Source organism: Grampus griseus (genome assembly GCF_964374135.1).
Source record: "Grampus griseus genome assembly, chromosome: 9".
Lineage (NCBI taxonomy): Eukaryota > Metazoa > Chordata > Mammalia > Artiodactyla > Delphinidae > Grampus > Grampus griseus.
The window spans coordinates 338,972-360,827 of NC_139003.1; the positions used below are offsets into that span (position 1 = coordinate 338,972).

Consider the following 21,856-nt stretch of genomic DNA (forward strand, 5'->3'; position numbering starts at 1 on the left):
ATCAGTGCCTCCTCCCCCAGCAACGGGACCCTGCCTGACACCCATCTTCCTCCTGATACCTGTCCCTCAGACACCTGTCTGTTCCCCTCGTTCGGGCCACTTACAGAGGCAGGATTTCTGTCTGTCTGTCCACTGTGGCCTGGGACACTGCAGACACTCCTGAGTATCTGTGGCACCCAGAGAAGAATGAGGGGGCCACCAGCGCCGCGCGTTTCCTGGCGATGGTGGCATCGAGCGGACTCTGGGAGGGTCCCGGGTCACTCCCTCGGAGCTCAGCTCCAGGTAACGTGAACCAGGCCCAGGTCAAGGACACCTGCCGTCCCAACCTCCTCTCCCGTTACCTCAAAACTCACTTTACTAAAACAAAACACAAGAAAAACCTCCACTCTGCCCACACTCGGAACTAAGGGGCAAGTTCCGGACAACACCCGTGCATCCTCTGTCTCTAACTAAGGGCTCTGGAACAAGCACACCCGGCCCCCAGCCCCGGATCTGTGAAGCTGCCATCGCTCATCAGCTCCTGGAGGAAAGGACTGCTTTAATTCCTGTTTCTTGGGCTGCAGGGGGAGGTGGTGGTGTGGACAGCTGTATTTTGAATGCTATAGATGCAATGATTTATTGCTTTTCTAATAGGATAACTCTTACCTTTTAAAAACAAAAATACCCTCAAACAACATGAGTTTTTTAAATTACCAATGCCACTTGTGTTAATCGTCAGTGCAGAGGCAGGGATACGAATCTAGATCTCTACAGCAGGCAGGATAGAGGAACTTCTAGAACAAGCGGCACCAATGCACCGGGTCACGCAGGCCCAGAAGCACCCGGCACAGCTGACTGCGGGGCCCCTGCACTCCTTGCCCTTCTCCACGCAGACCAGGACCATGGTTGCCACCCAAGCCCTCACCAGACACTTGTTTTAAAAGCAAGGAGGCGAGCCACTTAAGCAATTTACACTTGGTCACGCACACGCAGTCTGTTTCGTTTATGACCACATGCGGTTACACTCCACGTGTGACGACACGGGCTTCACTTTGGTGGATTTTATGCTCTGTAACCATGGACCAACTTAAATCTAAGTCAACGCTGGGCTACGCTAACCACACAACTCCCACCCGGACGCTCCCTCATGCCGCTCCCACCGTTCCTCCACCCGTGAGTGCCCGTCACCCCTGTAACACGCGCTCCGGTCTGCAGAAGCTGGGCCTCCGCTCCCTGTTCAACAATCCCCCTGCTAACACAGGGTGTAACAGTCAGGGTCACTGCCTCAACGTCAATGTTGACTTTGAGGACCGCTTACTTTGAAGGAACGGCAAGCTGGTATTCAGCTGCGCGGAGCTATCGCTGAAGCGCAGGAGGCAGTCCTGCGCCCGGGGTGTCCAGGTCGGCTCCGACGCCACCCGGTCCTCTTCAAGCAGAACCGCAATCACCTTCCAAAGACACATGAGCAGTCCTTCTTCAACACTCTCAAATGGACTCATCTTACAAGATAGAACAAAGCACTACCTAATCTTACCTGTTTCTTAAAATAACTGCCTAAGTCCAAGATATCGTATAAACGGACAGAATGAAATTATTTTGTCCTTTCCACACAATAATAGAAACGACCAGGTAAAGTTCCATTAACATAAACTCCAGAGCCATTATTTAACATTGGATGTTATTTTTCATAGTAAACCTTTTGCTAAAATAACGGGAGTGGGGAAAGGGACCCTCCAGCTTTTCTAGAAGAAATAGGGGCAGGGAAATGCCACCTACAGCACCACGTCCTGCTCACCGGGCTGCGGTAAGGACCCAGTGTGACAGCAAATCGCCGTCACTGCCCTCATGGGTCGTGGGTCACGCTCAGGACGACGATGGGGAAGAGAAAGGTGAGGTGGACTCGGGAGAGGTGCCCACTGAGAACAGACGGGACAGGGCGGGAGGCCCAGCAGCGAGACCAAGGTCTCCGACCCCGGCCGCCCCTGCTTCCTGCTCCAGCCCACCTTTCCTCCACGTCACCGGCACCCGAGCGTGTGAACTCTCACTGAGAGCAGCTGACGTCACGTGCAAGCGTGTGAAAGCACGGTCGTATCTCGTAAAGCACAGACGCTCCGCAACGCAGCTCGGAGACCAGCCCCAGGCGTCCAGCACAGGGCTGAGGACAGGCTCATTCTGAATCTACATGTCAGGTTCATGTGTATTATACTTATCGGTGCTTTATACTTGAATTCTGAGCTGATGTGGAAACAATACGAGACAACTGAAGAAACACAAACGCCGACCTTGCACTTGATGTACTGAGAAACATTACGGACCCTGATCCTCTTCCTCCAGGGGCTCAAACAGAAACACCCACGCAGGACCAGGATGGTGACCGTGGTTTGCTTTGACATAATTGAGGGGTGGGTGGCGGGGCTCAAGAGGTGAAGGGCTGCAAGCTGGGACCTCTGAAGCACGCGGCGGCCACCTGCCGCCCCTCGACCTTTGTATGGACTTTGAAGATTTCCATAACCAGTTTTTAAAGTCATGAGTTTACTAGTTTCAAATACCCTAGATGTGTGCTCACCTTGCTGACTTTGTATGTCTGTTTTTTAGCCTATATTCATTTTAAAATGCAAGCAACCAACGTTACAGTACAGAATCCAAACATACAGACAGTGCCTGCAGCCACAGAAGCTGCTGGGGTCCCTGCCCAGGGCAGAGCGCACCTGGCAAGCGGCCCGGAGGAAGCTGCACAGGCGGGGCGTGTTGACCTTCGGGACGACGGCGGCGGCATCAAGGGGGCCGCTCCGCTCACTCCCTGAAAAAACAGCGCACATGAAACCAGCCAGCGCGACTCTCACAGTCACGGTCGCACATGTCAAAGGGCGTACGAGCCAACCAGGAGCCCTGGAGGGGAAGCCAGGGGGTTCCATCTCATCCTCTAGATCGCCTCCTGATTTCTCAGAAGTCTGTAAACAGAATCCTACCTAAAGCATCAGTTTATCATGTATGTGTTACGTTTAGGTGTGTTATTTTCTTAGGATGAGGCTTCCCTGAGGAAAGGGAGTAACAGAGGTAATTCCTCAGAAGGAACAATCCACCACCAGTAAAGCAATATTTAGCACATAAATAACCGAGGAGAGCCCAAGGTGAGCAGAACTCTGCATACTCCAGGGGCTTCCATCTGTCTTGATATGACATACCTGGAAAATGTACTTAAAGATGAAACTTCTCTAAGAATGAGAACAGACTACCCCAAATTAAGAGCAGAGAGTGTTCTAGAAGCCCATCTGCAAAGTGCTGGTTTGGCGCGTGGGCTCTTTCCTTTCCGTTTAGGAACAAGTGTTGTGAACCCTGATCAGGGCCCAGCCCAGGCCTCCAGCTCCGCGCAGGTGCTAAGGGTGGTGTCTGGAAGAGCTCTGGTGTTTCCACAGCCACGTGGTGATAGCCACCCTCGAGACGGAGGAAAGAACAAGAAAGGGAGTGAACACAACTCCCAGGGTCGAGAGCAGAGGCTGGTTACCCCCAGACACGGCCGCGCCTTCCCCTGGGTGCTGGGTCCACACTTCCTGAGTCTCAACTTCTTCAGTCTGGACATTCCTGTCCACGTTATCTTCGTTATACTGAACGTAGGCCTGAAAAACAAAGCTGGGCTGAATTAGCCTTGGCTCTCAACCTCAGAGCCATTTCTCATTGCTGAAAACAACTAACAATTTTTAAGTTAATGACGACAGTCTTCTAGTCTGTCAAAAGTAAGCATATGGCATGAATAACAATCATGCAAAGACTGGTTGTATCTTAAACATTTGATAAATAGGGGCCTAAATTTCAAAAGCGTTTTCAAAAAGTCACAACAAACAATTCAGCTCTGGCTTGAAAAGATGATGACCTAGTCCACCAACACCCTATTCTCTTAGAACACAGCAGCTTTGCAAAAGCAGACACAAATTTATTTATTTCAAAAATGTACATGCTTCAGCAAAGACAGTTTTGATACTAATAGCTTTAAGATGAGGAAAACAAGCAAAAGAAGTTAGATAGTCTGCTCAAGGTCAGAGTGAGTCAGCTGCAAAGCCAGGGTTAATCAGTCAGCTTCTTAAATTTCCTCCTGTGATCTTCTCCCCAGTGAAAGATTACTGACTGATATATCCAAGAGCATGTTGATAGGTGCACTGTGGGGACAGAAGAAAAATGTCCCAGGAGATCCCTGACTCCAAGACTTCACCACCTTGGGAGGTGGACTGTCACACAGTCAACAACTGGAAGTACTACAGGGAAAGACAGGGCTGTGTGGGTCGTACTGTAGCAACCCTGGAGCCAGAGGACACAGTGTAAGTCATCAGGAAGGGGTCACCTAGTTACCTAGAGGGCAGGACAAGGACAGAGAGCAACAGGCAGGTAGATGGCAGGAGAGGCTGCGTGGCCTAAGCCAGGTGATGGAGAAAAACAGGTAGATGACAAAGGGACCTGGCCAGAAGGATCCACAGGCAGGTGACGGGGGGCCTGGGAAGGTAAGGGGGATCCACAGGCAGGTGACGGGGAGCCTGGGAAGGTAAGGGGGATCCACAGGCAGGTGATGGGGGGCCTGGGAAGGTAAGGGGGATCCACAGGCAGGTGACGGGGGGCCTGGGAAGGTAAGGGGGATCCACAGGCAGGTGACGGGGGGCCTGGGAAGGTAAGGGGGATCCACAGGCAGGTGACGGGGGGCCTGGGAAGGTAAGGGGGATCCACAGGCAGGTGACGGGGGGCCTGGGAAGGTAAGGGGGATCCACAGGCAGGTGACGGGGGGCCTGGCACAGGAAGACCTTGAGAGGAGGGTGAGGAGAATGGACCAGGCAGGAGGGATACTGAGGTGAGCCCAGTGTCTTGGGATTTGGGAGGCACTCGGTCGCTGATCTTGGAGTCCCTACATGCAGGAACATAAGTGCAGGCCTCGGAGGCAGTGCAGGACGCTACAGCCCCACAGGAACCCAAGCAAGTGATCCGAGGTGACTTCCCAGTGACCTTCAGTAACCCCCCTACTTGGGGCTGTCCTCAGGGCTTGGGAGTGATCCACATCCGTGCCCAGGAGCCTCCAGGGCGCCGAGGACGCTGGCACAACCTCCAGGTGACGAGCACATGACGTCTGCGTCCCTCACAACCACTCCCAGGTCTAACGTCCGGAACAGGACACAGCGCCACACAAACTCCTGCCACGCACTGTACTCGCACTTGGTAGCTAACCTTGTACTCACCTGCTTGGTGTTTCTTTTCCCGAAGTTTCTGATGTACATGTCGTACTCGTTCACCGGTGGGAGGTCCAGGAGGGAGAAGGTGAAGGAGAAGTCCAGGTCGATAAGCCGGAGCAGCTTTGTGCTGCGTGTCCTGGAAACGAGATGACGTGACAACCACGTGCAGAGGGAAGAATGGGCCGGGGGAGGGAGCCTCAGGAGGAGCTGGCGGCTCTGGCCAAGGGGCCCGTGAAGGTCTGTCTGGTGGGAGCCTGAGATACTGACAGTCACTAAGGTGGGAACTCACGCGTGTACAGCGAGGCCCCGGGGCTGAAACCCCCGCCTGTGCCATCGGCGCCCTCAGGCCCCCATCCCACCTGCCCGCCACCCACCCCGCTCTGAGGGACTGAGCCCTGGCCACTCCCGAGGGACGCGTCCAGCCAGGCGAGCCCATGTCCACCCTCACCCCCGCCTTCATCTGATAAGACACTGGAAGAGCCGTGCTGCTGCAGAGGTTGGCGGCCGTGAGACCCGGGGGCGGGAGAGCCCGCTCCGCCACTGTGTCTCCCTGGCCGATCCCACTCTCTCTAAACCTATTGCATCCGTCCCAGATCTGGGTGGACTCTTACATCTGCTCCCAGACTGTACTGGGTTTAGTACAGCGGACCACAGGCTGAGATTCTGCTCTCCACTTTCATGAATCTAGGAATTCTGCAAATTTCTGAGTTCACAGTCGTGTGACTCTGACGCCTGGCGGCCCTGGCTGTTCAAAGCTCACATCCACCTCCACCAGAGGCTAACCCGGGGCCTGCGCTTCATCGTCTACACAACTGGCCTGCGGCACCCACGGAGGACATCAACACAGGAGGCACAGCGCCCGGGCCAGCGTGGGGCTCTTCACCCACGAGTCCCCAGCTTCCTCACGCGAGAAACAGAGCGCTGGCCCTGAGTGACGCCAACCACAGGGCAGGAGGGGGCAGCACCACAGGCGCAGGCTGGGCCAGGCCGACTCTCTGCTCGGGGTTCCGGCCACCAGCCTCGCAGGCCCCTGACTGTGACGCTGCCGCAGCCGTGACGTGGGGGCTCCCAGGGCCCCCCGGAACTAACACCAATGCTAGGGCCGAGCTTGTCTACAGTACTGCACACTCGCACCAGGACACAACATCTGGACACAGGGAAACGGAGCACAAATGAAATCACGTGCCTGAACGCCAGCAGTGAAAACAAAACAAGAGCTAATTTTTAAGGGTACGTTGAAGAAAAGTGTATTAAAACTCCCTAATTCCTTCTGCAAAGTTCCCAACACACCTACTTTTGCTTAAGGGCCTGAGTCCGACTCTTCTGGCGGCGTGAGGCTGTCGCAAAGTCCAGGAAAATCCCACAAGCAGGGGTTTCGGAGGGGGAAACGTCTGCAGCTGCACACACACAAAAAGCGTTTTCGTGACACTGAAACATTTCTTCAAGCAAAAGAAATCAAGAGTAAACCAGCCAGAAGCATGCAAACCAATTACGTTCAGTAAGGTCTTTACACGTAACTAGTGTTAAACATCTACGAGCATTCACTCCAGCTACCGTCATCTAAAACTTGCAGCAACAAAGCAAAACTTCCTACGCATGTGCCAATCACACTACGTTTAGAACTATTTAAGAATACACATACAAGGCAGTCCTCCACTCCCGCCCCACTCTCCCCCTCCCCCTCCCCAAGTGTGTCCTCTGGTAAGGGAGCTGAGACGTGAACGCACAAAACAACTGAAGACCAGAGACAGATGCAGCTTAATGCTGCATCAGCCACTCACTGTGGCAGAGAGAAAACAGGCAGACGCGGGCAGGGGTTCGTCAGGTCACAGGGTGCGGAGGTCGTTGGCCTGGTGGCTGCCGAAAGCTGCCCCCAGGACGGACAGCTCGGGCCTCGCCCTCCCACGCACACAGCCCCCGCTGCCTCTACCCTCCAAGGACTTCTGCGCTCCCCGTGCAGACCGACCCCGTCTGTCTATACATTTACTTCAGGTGTATCGCACTCTGTCTTCTCACTCCTCTTGGCTACGTGTTTGAACCCCTGCAAAGAGCGTGCCCTCCCCTGCCGTCTCACAGCTTGATCAGACCGGCCAGGCACAGCCAGATCCGAGCCAGGGCACCCGCCTGGAGGCCGCGAGCAGGTTGCTGACGGAGCGCCTCCTGTTTCTCATCCCTCAGAACACCTGGCACTCAGGACCGTCAGGAGCGTTCATGAAAAGAACTCTCCTACCCTTACAAGTAGCCCTATCATACCCAGATGCCAAGAACTTCTGAGCGAAATACATTTCCAGTCTCCTAAAGAAAATCTCCGGGCGAGGACAGCTCCCTGGGGAACAGACCCTGTGCCGCCACGCTGCCCCTCTGACACGCCCGGGCCTCCAGAAAAACAGCAGCCTGTGCAGCTGACGGACGACACAGCGCAGGGAAGGAGCAGGGCTGCGCCCAGGCCCCCCGCGCTGAGCACCTGCCGGGCGCCGTCACGGGGGCGGAAGGGCCGGGAGCGACACGGGACCAGCATGCACTCACGTACCCGGCCCCGGCACCCTGCCACGCTCCGTCCGGCCTTGCTTCTCAAACAGCTTCGAGGACAGCTCGCCGACCCGTTCATTTTCTGCATGGATGGCTTTCTGAATTTCCTGTATCTCCCTCCTTCTGGCCAGAGGAAGCTCTTCCGCTGTCTCTTCTGATTCAGGCTCATGTGCAACATCGTCATCGTCCCCGTCACAGACCTCAAAGTCATCCTCGTAGCCCTGCAAACGTAGCAGACACGCACACAGGACAAAACGCACAGCTTACAGCCTGAAACAGACGTGGTCCTCAGTGTGGCTCAGGGCGACTTCTACAGCTCACAGATTTCCACATCATTGCATCACAAATCTGTATGAACTGCTGCGTTTGTTTTTCTGCATCTGTATAAACTCTACAGAACCACGTACACTGAGAGCTCTGAATGAACAATAACGTGCAAACGCCTTTGTGCTGAGAATGGGAGTGTATGTGCACGTAAACGTGTGCTACATGTATACTCCATGTAGACGTACACATATATATGCATACACACGTGCACATATACGTACACATTTGATTGCAGTGCACCAACAATAGCTTAAATAGAAAAACCACTTAATTACATCATATTGGTCAGCAACGGTAGACATATAGCAAACTTTTTATAGGTGCCAGACCTAAATCAAACAGCTAAGGAGTATTGAGAGCAACAGAAAGAAAAAAAAAAAACTATTAAGTTACTGATTTTAGAACAAATTATCTTTAAGCTGAGAAAATTTAAAATTTTTATACCTACTTCAAAATCATCTTCAAAACTGGCTGCATATTCATCAGCTCCAGCATTTTCTAAGCCAATGTCTTCCTTTTCAATTTCCTAGAGGTAGAAATCAAACATATAATTAAAATATTCAATCATAAGTTGACTCTTGCAAATCGGTTGGGAAAATACATGTTTTCTCAGATTCACTTGATGTTGCTAATTTTAAAATTCAAATATCTATAAAATGAACATAACCTAATTACAACTCTTAAAGAAATACCCTAACTTATAAGTATAGCCAGAAAGAGAAAACAGTGAACAATCATATTCTTTTTGGGGAACCTCTATAATTCTGGTGGCTAAAGAAAAAAGGTGTGGTACTTCCCTGGTGGCACAGTGGTTAAGAATCCGCCTGCCAGTGCAAGGGACACGGGTTCGAACCCTGGTCTGGGAAGACCCCACATGCCGCGGAGCGACTAAGCCCATGCGCCACAGCTACTGAGCCTGTGCTCTAGAGCCCGTGGGCCACAACTACTGAAGCCCGTGTGCCACAACTGCTGCAGCCCGTGCACCTAGAGCCCGTGCTCCACAAAAAGAGAAGCCACCGCAATGAGAAGCCCACACACCACAACGAAGAGTAGCCTCCGCTCGCCACAACTAGAGAAAGCCCACGCGCAGCAACGAAGACACAACGCAGCCAAAAAAAAAAACAATGGAACAAAATTTTAAAAAACAAAAAAGAGAGAAGGTATTATACAAATAACCCACAGACTGGCATCCAGCACTGCCTTCCCCACTGTGCCTCTCACCCATGATCACAGCCCAGCATCTGCAGTTAAGAACAGACACACTGACACATGTGCCCAAGCACACGCCAGCCAGGTCCCGTGTGGCCCACCACAGCTCCAGTGACCAGGACCAGCCCACAGCCCTGCCCCACGAGCAGGCAGATGGGCTGCTCTGCCCCTGGCCCGGCCATCACTGACCACCGCCAGCCTCCATTTCTCCCCTGAAGTCTGAGTAAGTCCTGCAGTGGACGTGTGCTCAGTCGTGCTCTGTAGGTTTGGGGAGCTGCACGTGTCACCCTCAGGCCGACCCGGTCTGGGTCTGAGGGATGAGGAAGAGGGTGCTGGGAAGACGGAGCAGAAGGACGTTCCAGGTCTCCAGGGCAGGAGGTGGCAGAAACGAAATACAGGTTCAGGCAACTCACACTTTCCCCCAAGGCTGTTCCTTCTCTTGTCCACCTCCGCTCCCCCTCACCCGATTTACTGGTGACATGGTACCTCCACCACGCACAAGCCTACACACCAGGAGCCCGGCGGGACCCCGCTCTCCCCGCCCACCGGCCGGCCCTCCGCCCCAACCCTGCCACCCCCCAGCCTAGCCCCTACCGTCCCTGCCGTGTCCCCTCTCGTGCCCTCGGAGTTCAGAGACAACCTTCTGAGCAGGAAATCTGATCACACCACACCTGCTTCATACCCACACAGCTCCCCAGCACCCGTGGTGGACGCCCCAAGCACCACAAATTCAATCACCGACGGGGCTTCCGTCTCCATCCTGGAGGAAGAAACAAAACATTCCTGGCGCCTGCAGGCAGGACAGACGTGGGGAGGTGAGACCCACCCGCAGGCCTGCTGCAGAGGTGGGCACTGCTGATCTGCCCAGGGGCAAGGAGACGACTCGCAGGCTTTCGGGTTTCACACAGGATAGATGTTGGGGATGGAGGGCAGAGGGTGAGCCTGCGGAGTGTGGACCGTCCAGGAGGGGCCGACAAGCTTGGAGCTCAGGAAGGGGGCGGGAAGGGCTTCATCTTCTCTCCAGAACCTAGTGCCCTGCTGTGTGGTGACCAATGCCAGGAAGTCAGTGATCGGAGCCACAGAGAAGCCAGCTGAGCCTCAAAGTGGACATTCGGTTCTGAGCCCGGGGATAAGGACGTGCCCCGCAGGCCCAGAGGACCAAAAAGCTGCCCCACGAGCAGGTGCTTTGAGCACATCATCATACAAAGTCACCATACGTTATGGTGCGTGACATGCCACGTGTACGGTACCAATAAACAGGACCCTGCTGATTGAGAAGAGAAACTAAGACAAACGTCATGCAGGAGTTTTAAGCAAAACTCACAGCATCGCAAGCTCGCTGCGTGCCGACAACTCATCACTCGGCAAGCACCCAGGGCCTCACGGTGCCCAGGGCGCCCGTCAGGGGCAGACAGGAGGACGGTGCCAAGGAAGTGTTCCTCCACCTCCCACGGGGGCCCCAAGCACACAGTCTTCTGCTTCACTCCCCAGTTCTGGAGAGAGTGCCTTGGCGTCACCAATGGCCTCTTACAGGAGGAGGGCCGTTTCCTTTGCCTCTGCTTTGGCTTTTGTTTTTGAAAATTATCTGCTACGTGGAATATGTCTCACTGACGATGGCCAGAACTGTCTCTGTGATGCCTCTGTTCAGTTTCTTCCATTCTCCCCAGACCTGCTTTCAACGCAGAGCAACAACGAGAAGGCTGAGGACGCATCCAGCCCACGCTCCTCAGGAAGCCGCACACCCGAGGGCAGCGCGGGGCAAGCACGCACCTCCCCCTCCGTCCTAACGTCCTGCTGCCTAAAAGGAGGAGGGTATCACCCCCAGGAAACACACCGCGAGAGCCGGGACACGAGTGACAGCGTGCGCTGGGACAGAAGCAGAGACACGTCCTCTCCTTACCAAGGCCTCTTCACTCCCTTGCCTCCAGGCCAGCTTCCACGCCGAGGGGCCCTCTTCGCGGCCATGCTGGGGGACACAGCACAGCTGGTCAGCGCGGAGGGACAGAGGGAGGGTCCCAGGGCAGCCACAGGGCCCACACCCCCTCTCATGGGGACACAGGTCCTGGCTCAGAGGGGCACTGGTGGTGCGACTTCACACAGGAACTCAGCCTCTCTGGGCCTTGGTTTTCTCTTCCAAGAAATGGGGAGAACTGTGAACCTTCTTCCTTGTGCCAGTGAGGCGGCAGGTAAAACGGGAGAAGCTGGCCATCCTGCTGTGGTCACTGGTCCCAGGAAGGCACAGCTCTCAGATGTCACTGCTCAAAACCATTTGGTGCAAAAGAGTGGGGAGTGCACAGCGTATCACCATGAAGAAAATGAGCAGTTTTCCACGTGTCCATAAAATTATTCTGGCATATTATGGGCTCTCCACAAATGCTGAAGCATGTTGATGCTATAAAATATATGACCCAATCACAAGCCAGAACGAGCTGCCAAACATCTTCAAAATCACCGCCGGGCTCTCTCAGGGGGAAGAATGTAAAATGTCTCATTCATAATTCTTTATATCGGTTACATGTTGAAAGAATAATATTTCAGAAATGTTGGATTATATATGTTATTCAAATTAATTTTATGTTTCTTTTTTAAGGTGCCTACCAAAAATTTAAAATTACAAACGTGGCTCACATTGTAAGTCTAGTGAACAACGCTAACACTTACCAAAAACATTGGGAGACAGAAGGAAAACATTAAAAACTATATATTTTCATCCAATAATTCCAGTTCAAGAAATTTAGGGCTTCCCTGGTGGCACAGTGGTTAAGAATCCGCCTGCCAATGCAGGGGACAAGGGTTCGAGCCCTGGTCCGGGAAGATCCCACATGCTGCGGAGCAGCTAAGCCCGTGTGCCACAACTACTGAGCCTGTGCTCTAGAGCCCGTGAGCCACAACTACTGAGCCCATGTACCACAACTACCGAAGCCTGCGGGCCTAGAGCCCGTGCTCCACAACAAGAGAAGCCACCGCAATGAGAAGCCTGCGCACCGCAACAAAGAGTAGCCCCTGCTCGCCACAGCTAGAGAAAGCCCACGTGCAGCAACGAAGACCCAATGCAGCCAAAAATAAATAATAAAATAAAATAAATAAAAGCCCTTCTCTAAAAAGCAAAAAAAAAGAAAGAAAGAAAGAAAGAAATTTACCCTCGAAAAGTAGGAGGGAGATCTGTATCATCAGAACTGGAGGGGTTTCCACAACAAATTAGGAAAAACAGTATATGCTGCATGGGGTGTATGTGTATATAAAACAAAAAAAGGCATTCAAATCCCCCAAATATATATATCAAAATAGGATTGTGAAAGATAATATAGAAAAAAAGATTATGTGGGAAGAATTATTTGTAAGGCTAACTTTTTTTTCTAAGGTGTGGCTACAGCTAGACAGTAAGGAATCCAACCACTGCCCCAAACTGAGTGAATAAAACATCCTCACATCAAACAATACATGCCGCATGACCTGGTTTAGGAAAGATTACTGTGCTCTTGTGTATGTACATGGAATAAAGGTCTGTAAAGACATGGCACGAGATACTAAGGACAGGTATCTCACAGGCCAGGGTTTCAGACAACTATCAGAGAGAGAAAACGATTATTCTTCACAGGTAACAGAAGCCAAAATCTGCTTGCCGCATTATCTATAAGAAGACAAAAACCGAGGAAGCGGTTTGATAATAATTTTAACACCACAGTATACAATTCTAGAGATACCAAAGAATCATTATGAAGACTCTTCTGATGATAATTATGAAAATGGTATACAAGATGAAGACTGGGAGTTGTGGTGTCCTGAGTGACACCGTATCACCGACACGTGCTTCTTGAGTATACACACATGCACACGTGGTCCAGAACATGAAACATTACACCTTATGACCTGCATGTGCTTCTCGAGTATACACACACGCGCACACAAACACGTGCTCGCACACCTAGTCCAGAACATGAAACAACTACATAAGGAGCAGGGCCATGAGGGTGTCAGTGATAATAACAAATGTTTGACAGAATTCGCCAGTGAGGTCATCTGAGCCTGGGTCGCTTTGTGGAGAGATTTTCTATACTAACACAATTTTGTTACTAACCACAGATCTACTCAGACTTTCTGTTTCTTCTTGAGGCAATTTCACCAATTTATATCTTCCAGGAATTTCCCTTTCATCTAAATTGTCTAATCTGTTAGCATGAAATGCTGTCATTCTATTAGTGAAAGTGGGTGCTAAAGTCTCAATCACTGTTGAATTTTCTATTTCTCCCTTTAATTGGGTCAGTTTTTACTTCTCGTATTTTGTGTCTCTTTTGTGAGGTGCATGTTCATTTATAAATGTCACATTTTCCTGCAAGCTAATTATTTTATTACTACCATACGTTCCTCCACCTCTAGTCCAGCCACTCAAGCTCTGTTACAGCTGCTGTTTGATGGTTTACCTTGTCCATCTTTTTACTTTTAATCCATTTGAGTCTTTTAATCTAAAATGTATCTCTTATGTGCCTCCTGGAATAGCCAATCAAATAAGCCATCCGCAAACAAGGCCCGCCTCAGGGTCTGAGTCGCAGGACCACGCCCACTGCATAACAGAATCAGTGTGAAGTGTCTTACCTTCCTTCTGGAGTCTTTATCCTTCCCATTATTCCTCTCTAAATTCTCTGCATGCCTAGGAAGCAAATATGATCAAAATCAAAATTAATTTTAAACAAAGACTTGAAAATTAAAACACTGACACCCCAGTGAAGGCTCAGCAGTTGATATGATTAAGAATGGCAGTAGTCTGGCATATTGCAAAGCACGCTACGTTAGACTAGGAACACTACATCCTTTTTTAAACTACGTTTACTATTTCAGCAGTAGTACGAGATAGGAAATATCTTCAGAAGAGAGAGAAGAAACTATGTTTTAACAAACTTGTGTTTGTGTATGACTCTATATCCTTATAAGAGTTCTAGAATATTCCTGTAATTTTATTAGAGAATCTCCCAAATGTTATTTTGTGTTTAATATAATATTTGTATTTCCAAAAGAAAGATTTACCTTGAAATATGTTCTATTCTTTAATCATATTTTATATGTTTACCTGGGACCTAAAATAAAGGCTTTCAAAATTGCAAGTTGATTTTCAATTTTTGGAACTTACATTCATACCAATTCAATATAGCATATGTTTAAAAACATACAGAACCAAGCAAAAGCTTCACTGTGCATTCCAGCAGATCTGCAATATAAAATCCAGGAATCTGCACCCCCAGGTTTAAGTACTAACTTTGTTCAAACTTGTAAGAATTTGGGCAAGGCATTTAACCTGAGTCTTCCTAATCTGCGAAAAAGAATTACCAAATATAGTTGTCACAAAGAACAAATTATAACGCAGAGCTCATATACAAAATGAGGGTTTACACACAAACTCTAATCTGTAATCTTCATGAACTGCACAAAATAGGTGTCATCCAAGCTTCACCAGAAAAGATGAGGCTCCAAAGGGCCACCCAACATCCCAGGGAAGATGCAGATGTGCAGCGGCCTGGCCAATGCCCTGGCCTTTGTCTGACTTGCAAACACTGGGCAGCGGAGGTCTGCGGGCGTGTCTGCGCTTAGTGTTTAGGGGAGGTGAACCACAGGCCGGTAAAAGGTGCCCAACAGCCCACCTGCAGACGCTCTCCCCTCGCAAAGCAGAGACTCCCAAGCGAATCGGTCCCCCACGTGAGGGTGGACAGTCTAATGCTGCATGAGCAAGTATGTAAAAGGCAGAACAGGACTAATGATTCATTGATATAACAAGCTTCCAAGCTCCACGAGTACACCAAAAATACAATTTAGAGGGCTTGCATTGAGAGTAAATGAGGTGCATCTATAATTTATTCTCACTTACTGGCCCTAATCAGGCCCAACAAGAAAAATTCATTTTGAAGCACTGTGTGAGAACTGTGTTGTAAACAGAATAAACAACCAAAGGACGAATATTCCTTACTCGCTTCCAGTCCCATCTCTCTTCGAACTTGCACCTCGATTTCTGCATTCACCATTCTATCAAAAAAAATTCCATAACCATTAATTAGTATATCATAATGAATTAACCATAATTAGTGAGCTCTGTAAAAGAAGTCATGAGCTCAAAATTTAACAACAGCATCGATGTTACAGGCATCTCTTAAAATAACGGTTTTTACAACCTCTCTTTAGTAAATAAGGGGCTTGACATAAGGGAGATGAATAAGGTACACCAAAAGGGGATGCGCCTTTCTCTGAGGGGGCTGACGCGTCAGGAAATGGTACCTCGGCCTCCCTCCTCCTGTGCTCCTTCTTGCCCACACCGCTTCGGCGCTTCTCCTCGTCCACATGGAAGCCTTCTTTATGGCGTTTTTCTTTATGCCTTTCTTCCCCTTCCTTGTCAGAGAATGAATTGCTTTTTTCTTTTGAATACTTCTCTCTTTTCTCCCTTGTGCTGCTTTTTTCTCGATGTTTCTTTTCTCTGTCTGGCTCTTTCTGCTTCCTGTGTCGTCTTTCACCTTCTTCCTTATAAAGCCAATACTTGAGAGGATTGTCTTTGCTGTCACCATACTGCAACTTTGGACGTGACATTGAAAAACACATGAGCGTATAAAACAGACGCCTGCTGTCTTATATACACATTACAGCAAACACAGGGGAAGACACAGAGCTGACCTGGCTCTCACTCCCCTGTCCTGCCGCGGGCACCTTCCCATACTCACCTGGCGATGGGAAAGGAAACCACGCAGACACCCCCCCCCGACACACACACACACACACACACACACACACACACACACACACACACACGACAACAGACAGCGCAGCCAGCAGCCTCACCCTAAGGAGGAGCATCGTCCCAATTCCTCTGCATGGCGGACACCCTTCCCTTCCGGCCGCCCTCTCCTCGACTCCCCCACGTCCTGAGCGCTACCAACACGCAAGGCCCTCCTGAGAGAGCCATGTGACTTGTCTGGAAGGACATCCGCTTTCGTGGGCGCACACTGCGCCTCTCTTCATGGCACACAGCTCACATGTCTGCCCCCACCCGCAGGGAGATGGTTCAGCCATCCCTGCATCCCCCAAGCCTCCAGGGATGTCCAGGGACCACGGGTGCCGAGGCCACAAGGCAGCGATCTGCGAGCTTACACAGTGGGTCATGAGCGCCCGGTTCGGGGAGCATCACCACCATGTCTCAGCAGGACCCAAACTGAACCGTCCTTCTCCGTTCACTCAGGGCCTCCTCCGCCTCTCTTCCCCGTGGTTCCATCCCCTCCAGCCCCCACCCGCTCTGCTCATGGCCACCAGGATAACCTTCCCAAAGAGAAACATGGAGAAGCTCCTCAGGTGTGAAGTTAGATTCCTGCACACCCATCACAGACTGAATTCGAAGGGAATTAAAGATTTACCGTTAAAAAATTATGAGGACCCAGAACAAAACACAGGCAACTCCTTACATGACACCAGCGTGGGGAAGAGGGCTCTCCAAGCATCACAACAACAACAGAAATAAGGAAAGACAGACCTGACTACTTCATAACTTTAAACTTACTTATAAAAATAACGATTGCACAGTAGAACAAACAGAACACTGACATATATAACTAGCAGAGAGTTCATCTTTAAAGTACTCTTAAAGTTAACAATACACCCCACTAGACAAGTATGCAGACATACACAGGTAGTAACTAATAATAGGACAATAAACCCTTTTATAAAATGCCCTTTGGGGACTTCCCTGGTGGTCCAGTGGCTAAGACTCTGTGCTCCCACTGCAGGGGGCCCAGGTTCGATCCCTGGTCGGGGAAATAGATCTCACATGCATGCCGCAACTAAGAGTTACATGCCACAACTAAGGAGCCAGCGAGCCACAGCTAAGGAGCCTACCTGCCGCAACTAAGACCCAGCACAACCAAATAAATAAATAAAAATAAGTATTTTTTAAAAATACCCTCTGCTTCTGAATCAAATTAGCAAATGTTAAAAATTATGATAATGCCCAGTTGCTGCTTAGGACATGGGGAATCACACTCTGATGTATGAACAATTACAGTCTAATGTAAAACAAATGGGGTAACACTTACTTTGATCTAGCAAGTTCACTTCCAGAAATTAATCATAAGGAAATAATTATGAATAAATGCAAAAAGTTTATACCATGGATGTCTTTACCAAAGACATTTAGAAGCAACGTAAGTATCCAAAAAAAAGCAGATGTGTCCAGAAAACATCATTGAATACTGTATTATGCAGGTATTAAAATACTATAGACAGATATGACAGCTTAGAAAAAATGCTCGAAATGTATCAAAACAGTTATAAAACAGTAAAAATCCAACTTAAGAAAATAAAGTTTCTATGTACATATCCAAACACATACACTTATATGAACATATGTACATAAACCTATAGGGCATATAGCTAAACATTATCAGTAATTATCTCTGTTTTTTATTTTTTCTCTTATTATTATTTGCATTTTGTAAATTTTCCAAGATAACCAAGGTTTACTCTTGGAATTGGAGAAACACACTTGCCTGTGAGAACTTAGTGCCTGAGAACTGTCTTAGGTCTTAGATTCCGTTTTACAGTATTTTCCAGAAGCCCTCTAACGCCTGTGCCTGAGCGCCCTGAGCTTTGCAGCTGGAGCCCCTCCCAGGCCTCGCCCTGCGTACCTTTCTTTCTCGGTATCTTCTTTCTCTCTCCTCATCTCCTCTCTCAGAGTCTTCATCTCTCCGTTCCCCCTCTGCAATTCTTGCTTTACTTACTACAAAAATAAAACGGACTTTTAACATTCTCAAACTTTAGCACAGCAAAAATACCTTCTAACATCCTGCTGCAGTCTTTACTGTAGATATCACACAGTAACCCATATGAAAACATATTCTTTAATTAAAACACATTCTCCAATCTCAAGAATGGAAAGTTCTAGAATCTAAACTTAAAATGGAATAAAGAAGAAGGAAACCTGGAAAGCATGTCAGAGGAACGCCTGGGAACCCGAGAGGAGCCCCGGCCCAAACACAGGCCTTTGGGGCTCCTGCCCTGGACTGAGATGCTCAGGGAAGCAAAGTCCAGTCCAGCTGGGCAGACTGCTTCATTCATCTGCAGGGAAAAGGCGGCTTCGGATGACTGGGGGATGGCCCCCCGCCCCGGGTCTCCCACAGCCCTGCTGCCTGGGGTACATGGATGCAGGAGGCCCTGTGATGCAGGTGGGTGCACCCACCCCACCCCATGATCTCTCCCTGCCATGGGGGAGCCCAATAGAGCCACCTCAGTCACTGGTGACGCCTGCAGCCCCGTTCAATAGTGAAAAACTAGACTTTCATTTTTGAATTTGCACCAAGTTATTAGGCTTAAAACTAAAAGAATCCACATTTTTAAAGGTGAGGACAAAATTCAACATACAGAGATCATCGAAACAAAGTTCATTCACTCCAGAAGTATTCACCAGGGGCTTCCCTGGTGGCGCAGTGGTTAAGAATATGCCTGCCAATGCAGGGGACACGGGTTCAAGCCCCGGTCCAGGAAGATTCCATATGCCGCGGAGCACCTAAGCCCGTGTGCCACAACTACTGAGCCTGCGCTCTAGAGCCTGCGAGCCACAATTACTGAGCCCAAGTGCCACAACTACTGAAGCCCGCACACCTAGAGCCCGTGCTCTGCAACAAGAGAAGCCACCGCAATGAGAAGCCCACGCACCGCAACGAAGAGTAGCCCCCGCTTGATGCAACTAAAGAAAGCCTGCGCGCAGCAACGAAGACCCAGTGCAGCCATAAGTAAATAAATAAATTTATTAAAAAAACAAAAAAACAAAAGTATTCACCAAACCTGACCACTTTCTAGGAGCCTGGGGTACACAAGATCAAAACAACCGGTGGGGGTCTCCTGGGGGGACACAGGAGTGAAGGGGTGGGTTCCGAGAGACGGGAGAGAAAGAGTGGGGGGTCAGGATGATCGTCAGGATTTCTGACCTAAGGAAGGAAGGGAGGGCCCCGGGGATCCAGGGGAGACACAGAGGAGACGAGGGAAGAGGCACGAAAACAACCAGGGGAGGAGGGAGGACCGTCAGTCTAGTTGTGCAATGAGTCTCTCCAGAGCAGCCCACTCAACACTGCACTGAAAATCCAGATCAGGCAGCAGACCAAAGGACTGATCTGAAACCAAAACAGACTGTATTACTAAAAAGTACCGGGCTTCCCTGGGGGCACAATGGTTAGGAGTCCACCTGCCAGTGCAGGGGACACAGGTTCCAGCCCTGGTCCAGGAAGATCCCACATGCCGTGGAGCAACTAAGCCTGTGTGCCACAACTACTGAGCCTATACTCTAGAGCCCGTGAGCCACAACTACTGAGCCCGTGCACCACAACTACCGAGCCCACGTGCCACAGTTACTGAAGCCCGCACGCCTAGAGCCCACAAGCCACAACTACTGAGCCCACGTGCCACAACTACTGAGCCCGCATGCCACAACTACTGAAGCCCACGTGCCACAACTGAGCCCACGTGCCACAGCTACTGAGCCCGCGTGCCACAGCTACTGAAGCCTGCACACCTAGAGCCTGCGTGCCACAACTACTGAGCCCACGAGCCACAACTACTGAGCCCGTGTGCCACAGCTACTGAGCCTGCGCACCACAGCTACTGAGCCCGCATGCCTAGAGCCCACGAGCCACTACTGAGTCCATGTGCCACAACTACTGAGTCTGTGTGCCACAACTATTGAAGCCCATGTGCCACAACTACTGAAGCCCACGTGCCTAGAGCCCGTGCTCCGCAACGAGAAGCCGCTACAATGAGAAGCCCATGCAGAGGAACGAAGAGTAGCCACCGCTCGCCGCAACTAGAGAAAGCCTGTGCACAGCAACGAAGACCCAACACAGCCATAACTAAATAAATAAATAAATTTATTTTAAAAATAAAAAATTTAATTAAATTTAAAAATACCAAGAACATCAAAATAATAATCCTAAAGAGAGGCAATGGATAGTCAGGTAGTCAGTGTTAAACTTAATTAGAGATAACCCTCTTAACCCCAGCTCTGCCCCAGCATTCGGCCTGGCAGAGATGCACACTCGTGTCCTCGGGGCCTGAGCCCCTGCACAGGAGGGACACACTCCAACAGGGGCCACAAACCGAGGTCCTAGTCCCATCGTGTTCACAGCCTGAGGATTCTAAGAGTCACCACATGCTCTTCTCATATGTTCCTTTTTTGTTTATGTTGGCTAGTTTGAATTTTTTTATAGGAAGCAGACACTATTTGCATAATAAAAAATAATGAAGATACTTATTTCCATTTTGGGGAGGAAAAAGTTATGTACCTCTACCTTAGAATGCCTAGGAATTTGGACAAATAATATTTAAATACGGCTTAAAGCTGACACTTTTGAGGAATTCTTTTTTATCAAAGAGCATTATTTTTGTTTATTTACAACGTGGATTACGATCTATTGAGGTAATAAACCTAAAATATATTTCAATGGTAAAACTCCAGCAAATCATGAGAAAACTGTTACTCCTTTTGTTCACTGAAATGAGTTTTAAAAAAACCCGAAAGAAAGCTTCCCTGGTGGCGCTGTGGTTGAGAGTCTGCCTGCCAATGCAGGGGACACGGGTTCGAGCCCTGGTCTGGGAGGATCCCACATGCCACGGAGCGACTAGGCCCGTGAGCCACAACTACTGAGCCTGCGCGTCTGGAGCCTGTGCTCCACAACAAGAGAGGCCAAGATAGTGAGGCCCGCGCACTGCGATGAAGAGTGGCCCCCGCTTGCCACAACTAGAGAAAGCCCTCACACAGAAACGAAGACCCAACACAGCAAAAAAAAAAAAATTTAATTAATTAATTAATTAACTCCTACCCCCAACATCTTCTAAAAAAAAAAAACCCGAAAGAAAAGAGTGCAAAGAGCACACGCGAGCACCACCGGGGCCTCCCACTTCACAGTCAAAGCCGAGACCTTCATAAAAACCAGGAGAGAAAACAAGCGGGGAGGGGCCACCTCCAAGGAGGAAAGTGCCCCCGAGTCACAGACCTGCCCGCCTGTGCTCGGGCCTGTCTCGGTCCCTGTCGCGGTCGCGGTCGCCGCCCAGCCGGCTGCGGTGCGCGGCCACCTGCCGCAGCTCCGCCGGCCGCGCCCGGCCCCTCTTGCGCTCCTTCGCTCGGCCGTGGGGCTTCTCCGCGTCCCGCTCCTGGTGCTTCTCCTGTGGCCGGCCCCTGTCCTTCCTGCTGTCCCGCGGCTTGTCCCTGTCCCTATCCCCGCGCGGGCGCCCCCCGGCAGCCTGGCCGTCCCTCTCGGCCGCGCTCTCTCTGTACTCGGCGTCACGGTCTGCGGCGCTGGGTCTGCGCTCTTTGCGGTCCGCCCGGTCCGCCTCTGACTCCCTCCGCGGCTTCCTGGCTCTGGGCCTCGTCTCTTCCGTGGGACTGGCTGATCGAGCGGCCTGCGCGAGAGAAGGACAACGGGGCTCTGAATCCAGGCTCATACTCACTGAAGGGCCCTAAGAAGCGCTGGCGTCAACTGCTCCCCATCCCGGCACGACGGGCCGGGATGCAGACTCTGGAACCCGCAGAAGCGGGCTCAGCTTGGCAGCCCGTGCTTGGCGAGGCGCCCACTTACAGGGACGTCCCC

General features: G+C 50.5%; 1 protein-coding gene across 4 annotated transcripts in view; it reads right to left on the reverse strand.

The window, feature by feature from the left end:
* Positions 1-21,856, reverse strand: part of DYNC2I1 (dynein 2 intermediate chain 1) — a 45,073-nt gene that overhangs the window by 13,174 nt on the left and 10,043 nt on the right. For 3 of the 4 annotated variants that reach the window (XR_014297232.1, XM_082662443.1, XM_082662442.1), the window contains exons 3-14: positions 21,263-21,668; positions 17,906-17,997; positions 15,516-15,806; positions 15,211-15,266; positions 13,848-13,902; positions 8,494-8,571; positions 7,720-7,939; positions 6,484-6,586; positions 5,196-5,325; positions 3,485-3,596; positions 2,688-2,779; positions 1,298-1,427 (exon numbers count right to left, since the gene is read on the reverse strand). Coding sequence is in view for 3 of the 4 variants with exons in the window: in XM_082662443.1 (XP_082518569.1) it covers positions 1,298-1,427; positions 2,688-2,779; positions 3,485-3,596; positions 5,196-5,325; positions 6,484-6,586; positions 7,720-7,939; positions 8,494-8,571; positions 13,848-13,902; positions 15,211-15,266; positions 15,516-15,806; positions 17,906-17,997; positions 21,263-21,668 (1,765 nt within the window). In the remaining variant the exon portion in view is untranslated. Of the gene's footprint in view, positions 1-1,297; positions 1,428-2,687; positions 2,780-3,484; positions 3,597-5,195; positions 5,326-6,483; positions 6,587-7,719; positions 7,940-8,493; positions 8,572-11,154; positions 11,221-13,847; positions 13,903-15,210; positions 15,267-15,515; positions 15,807-17,905; positions 17,998-21,262; positions 21,669-21,856 lie in introns of all 4 variants that reach the window. The other variant, XM_082662444.1, reaches the window with a different exon arrangement.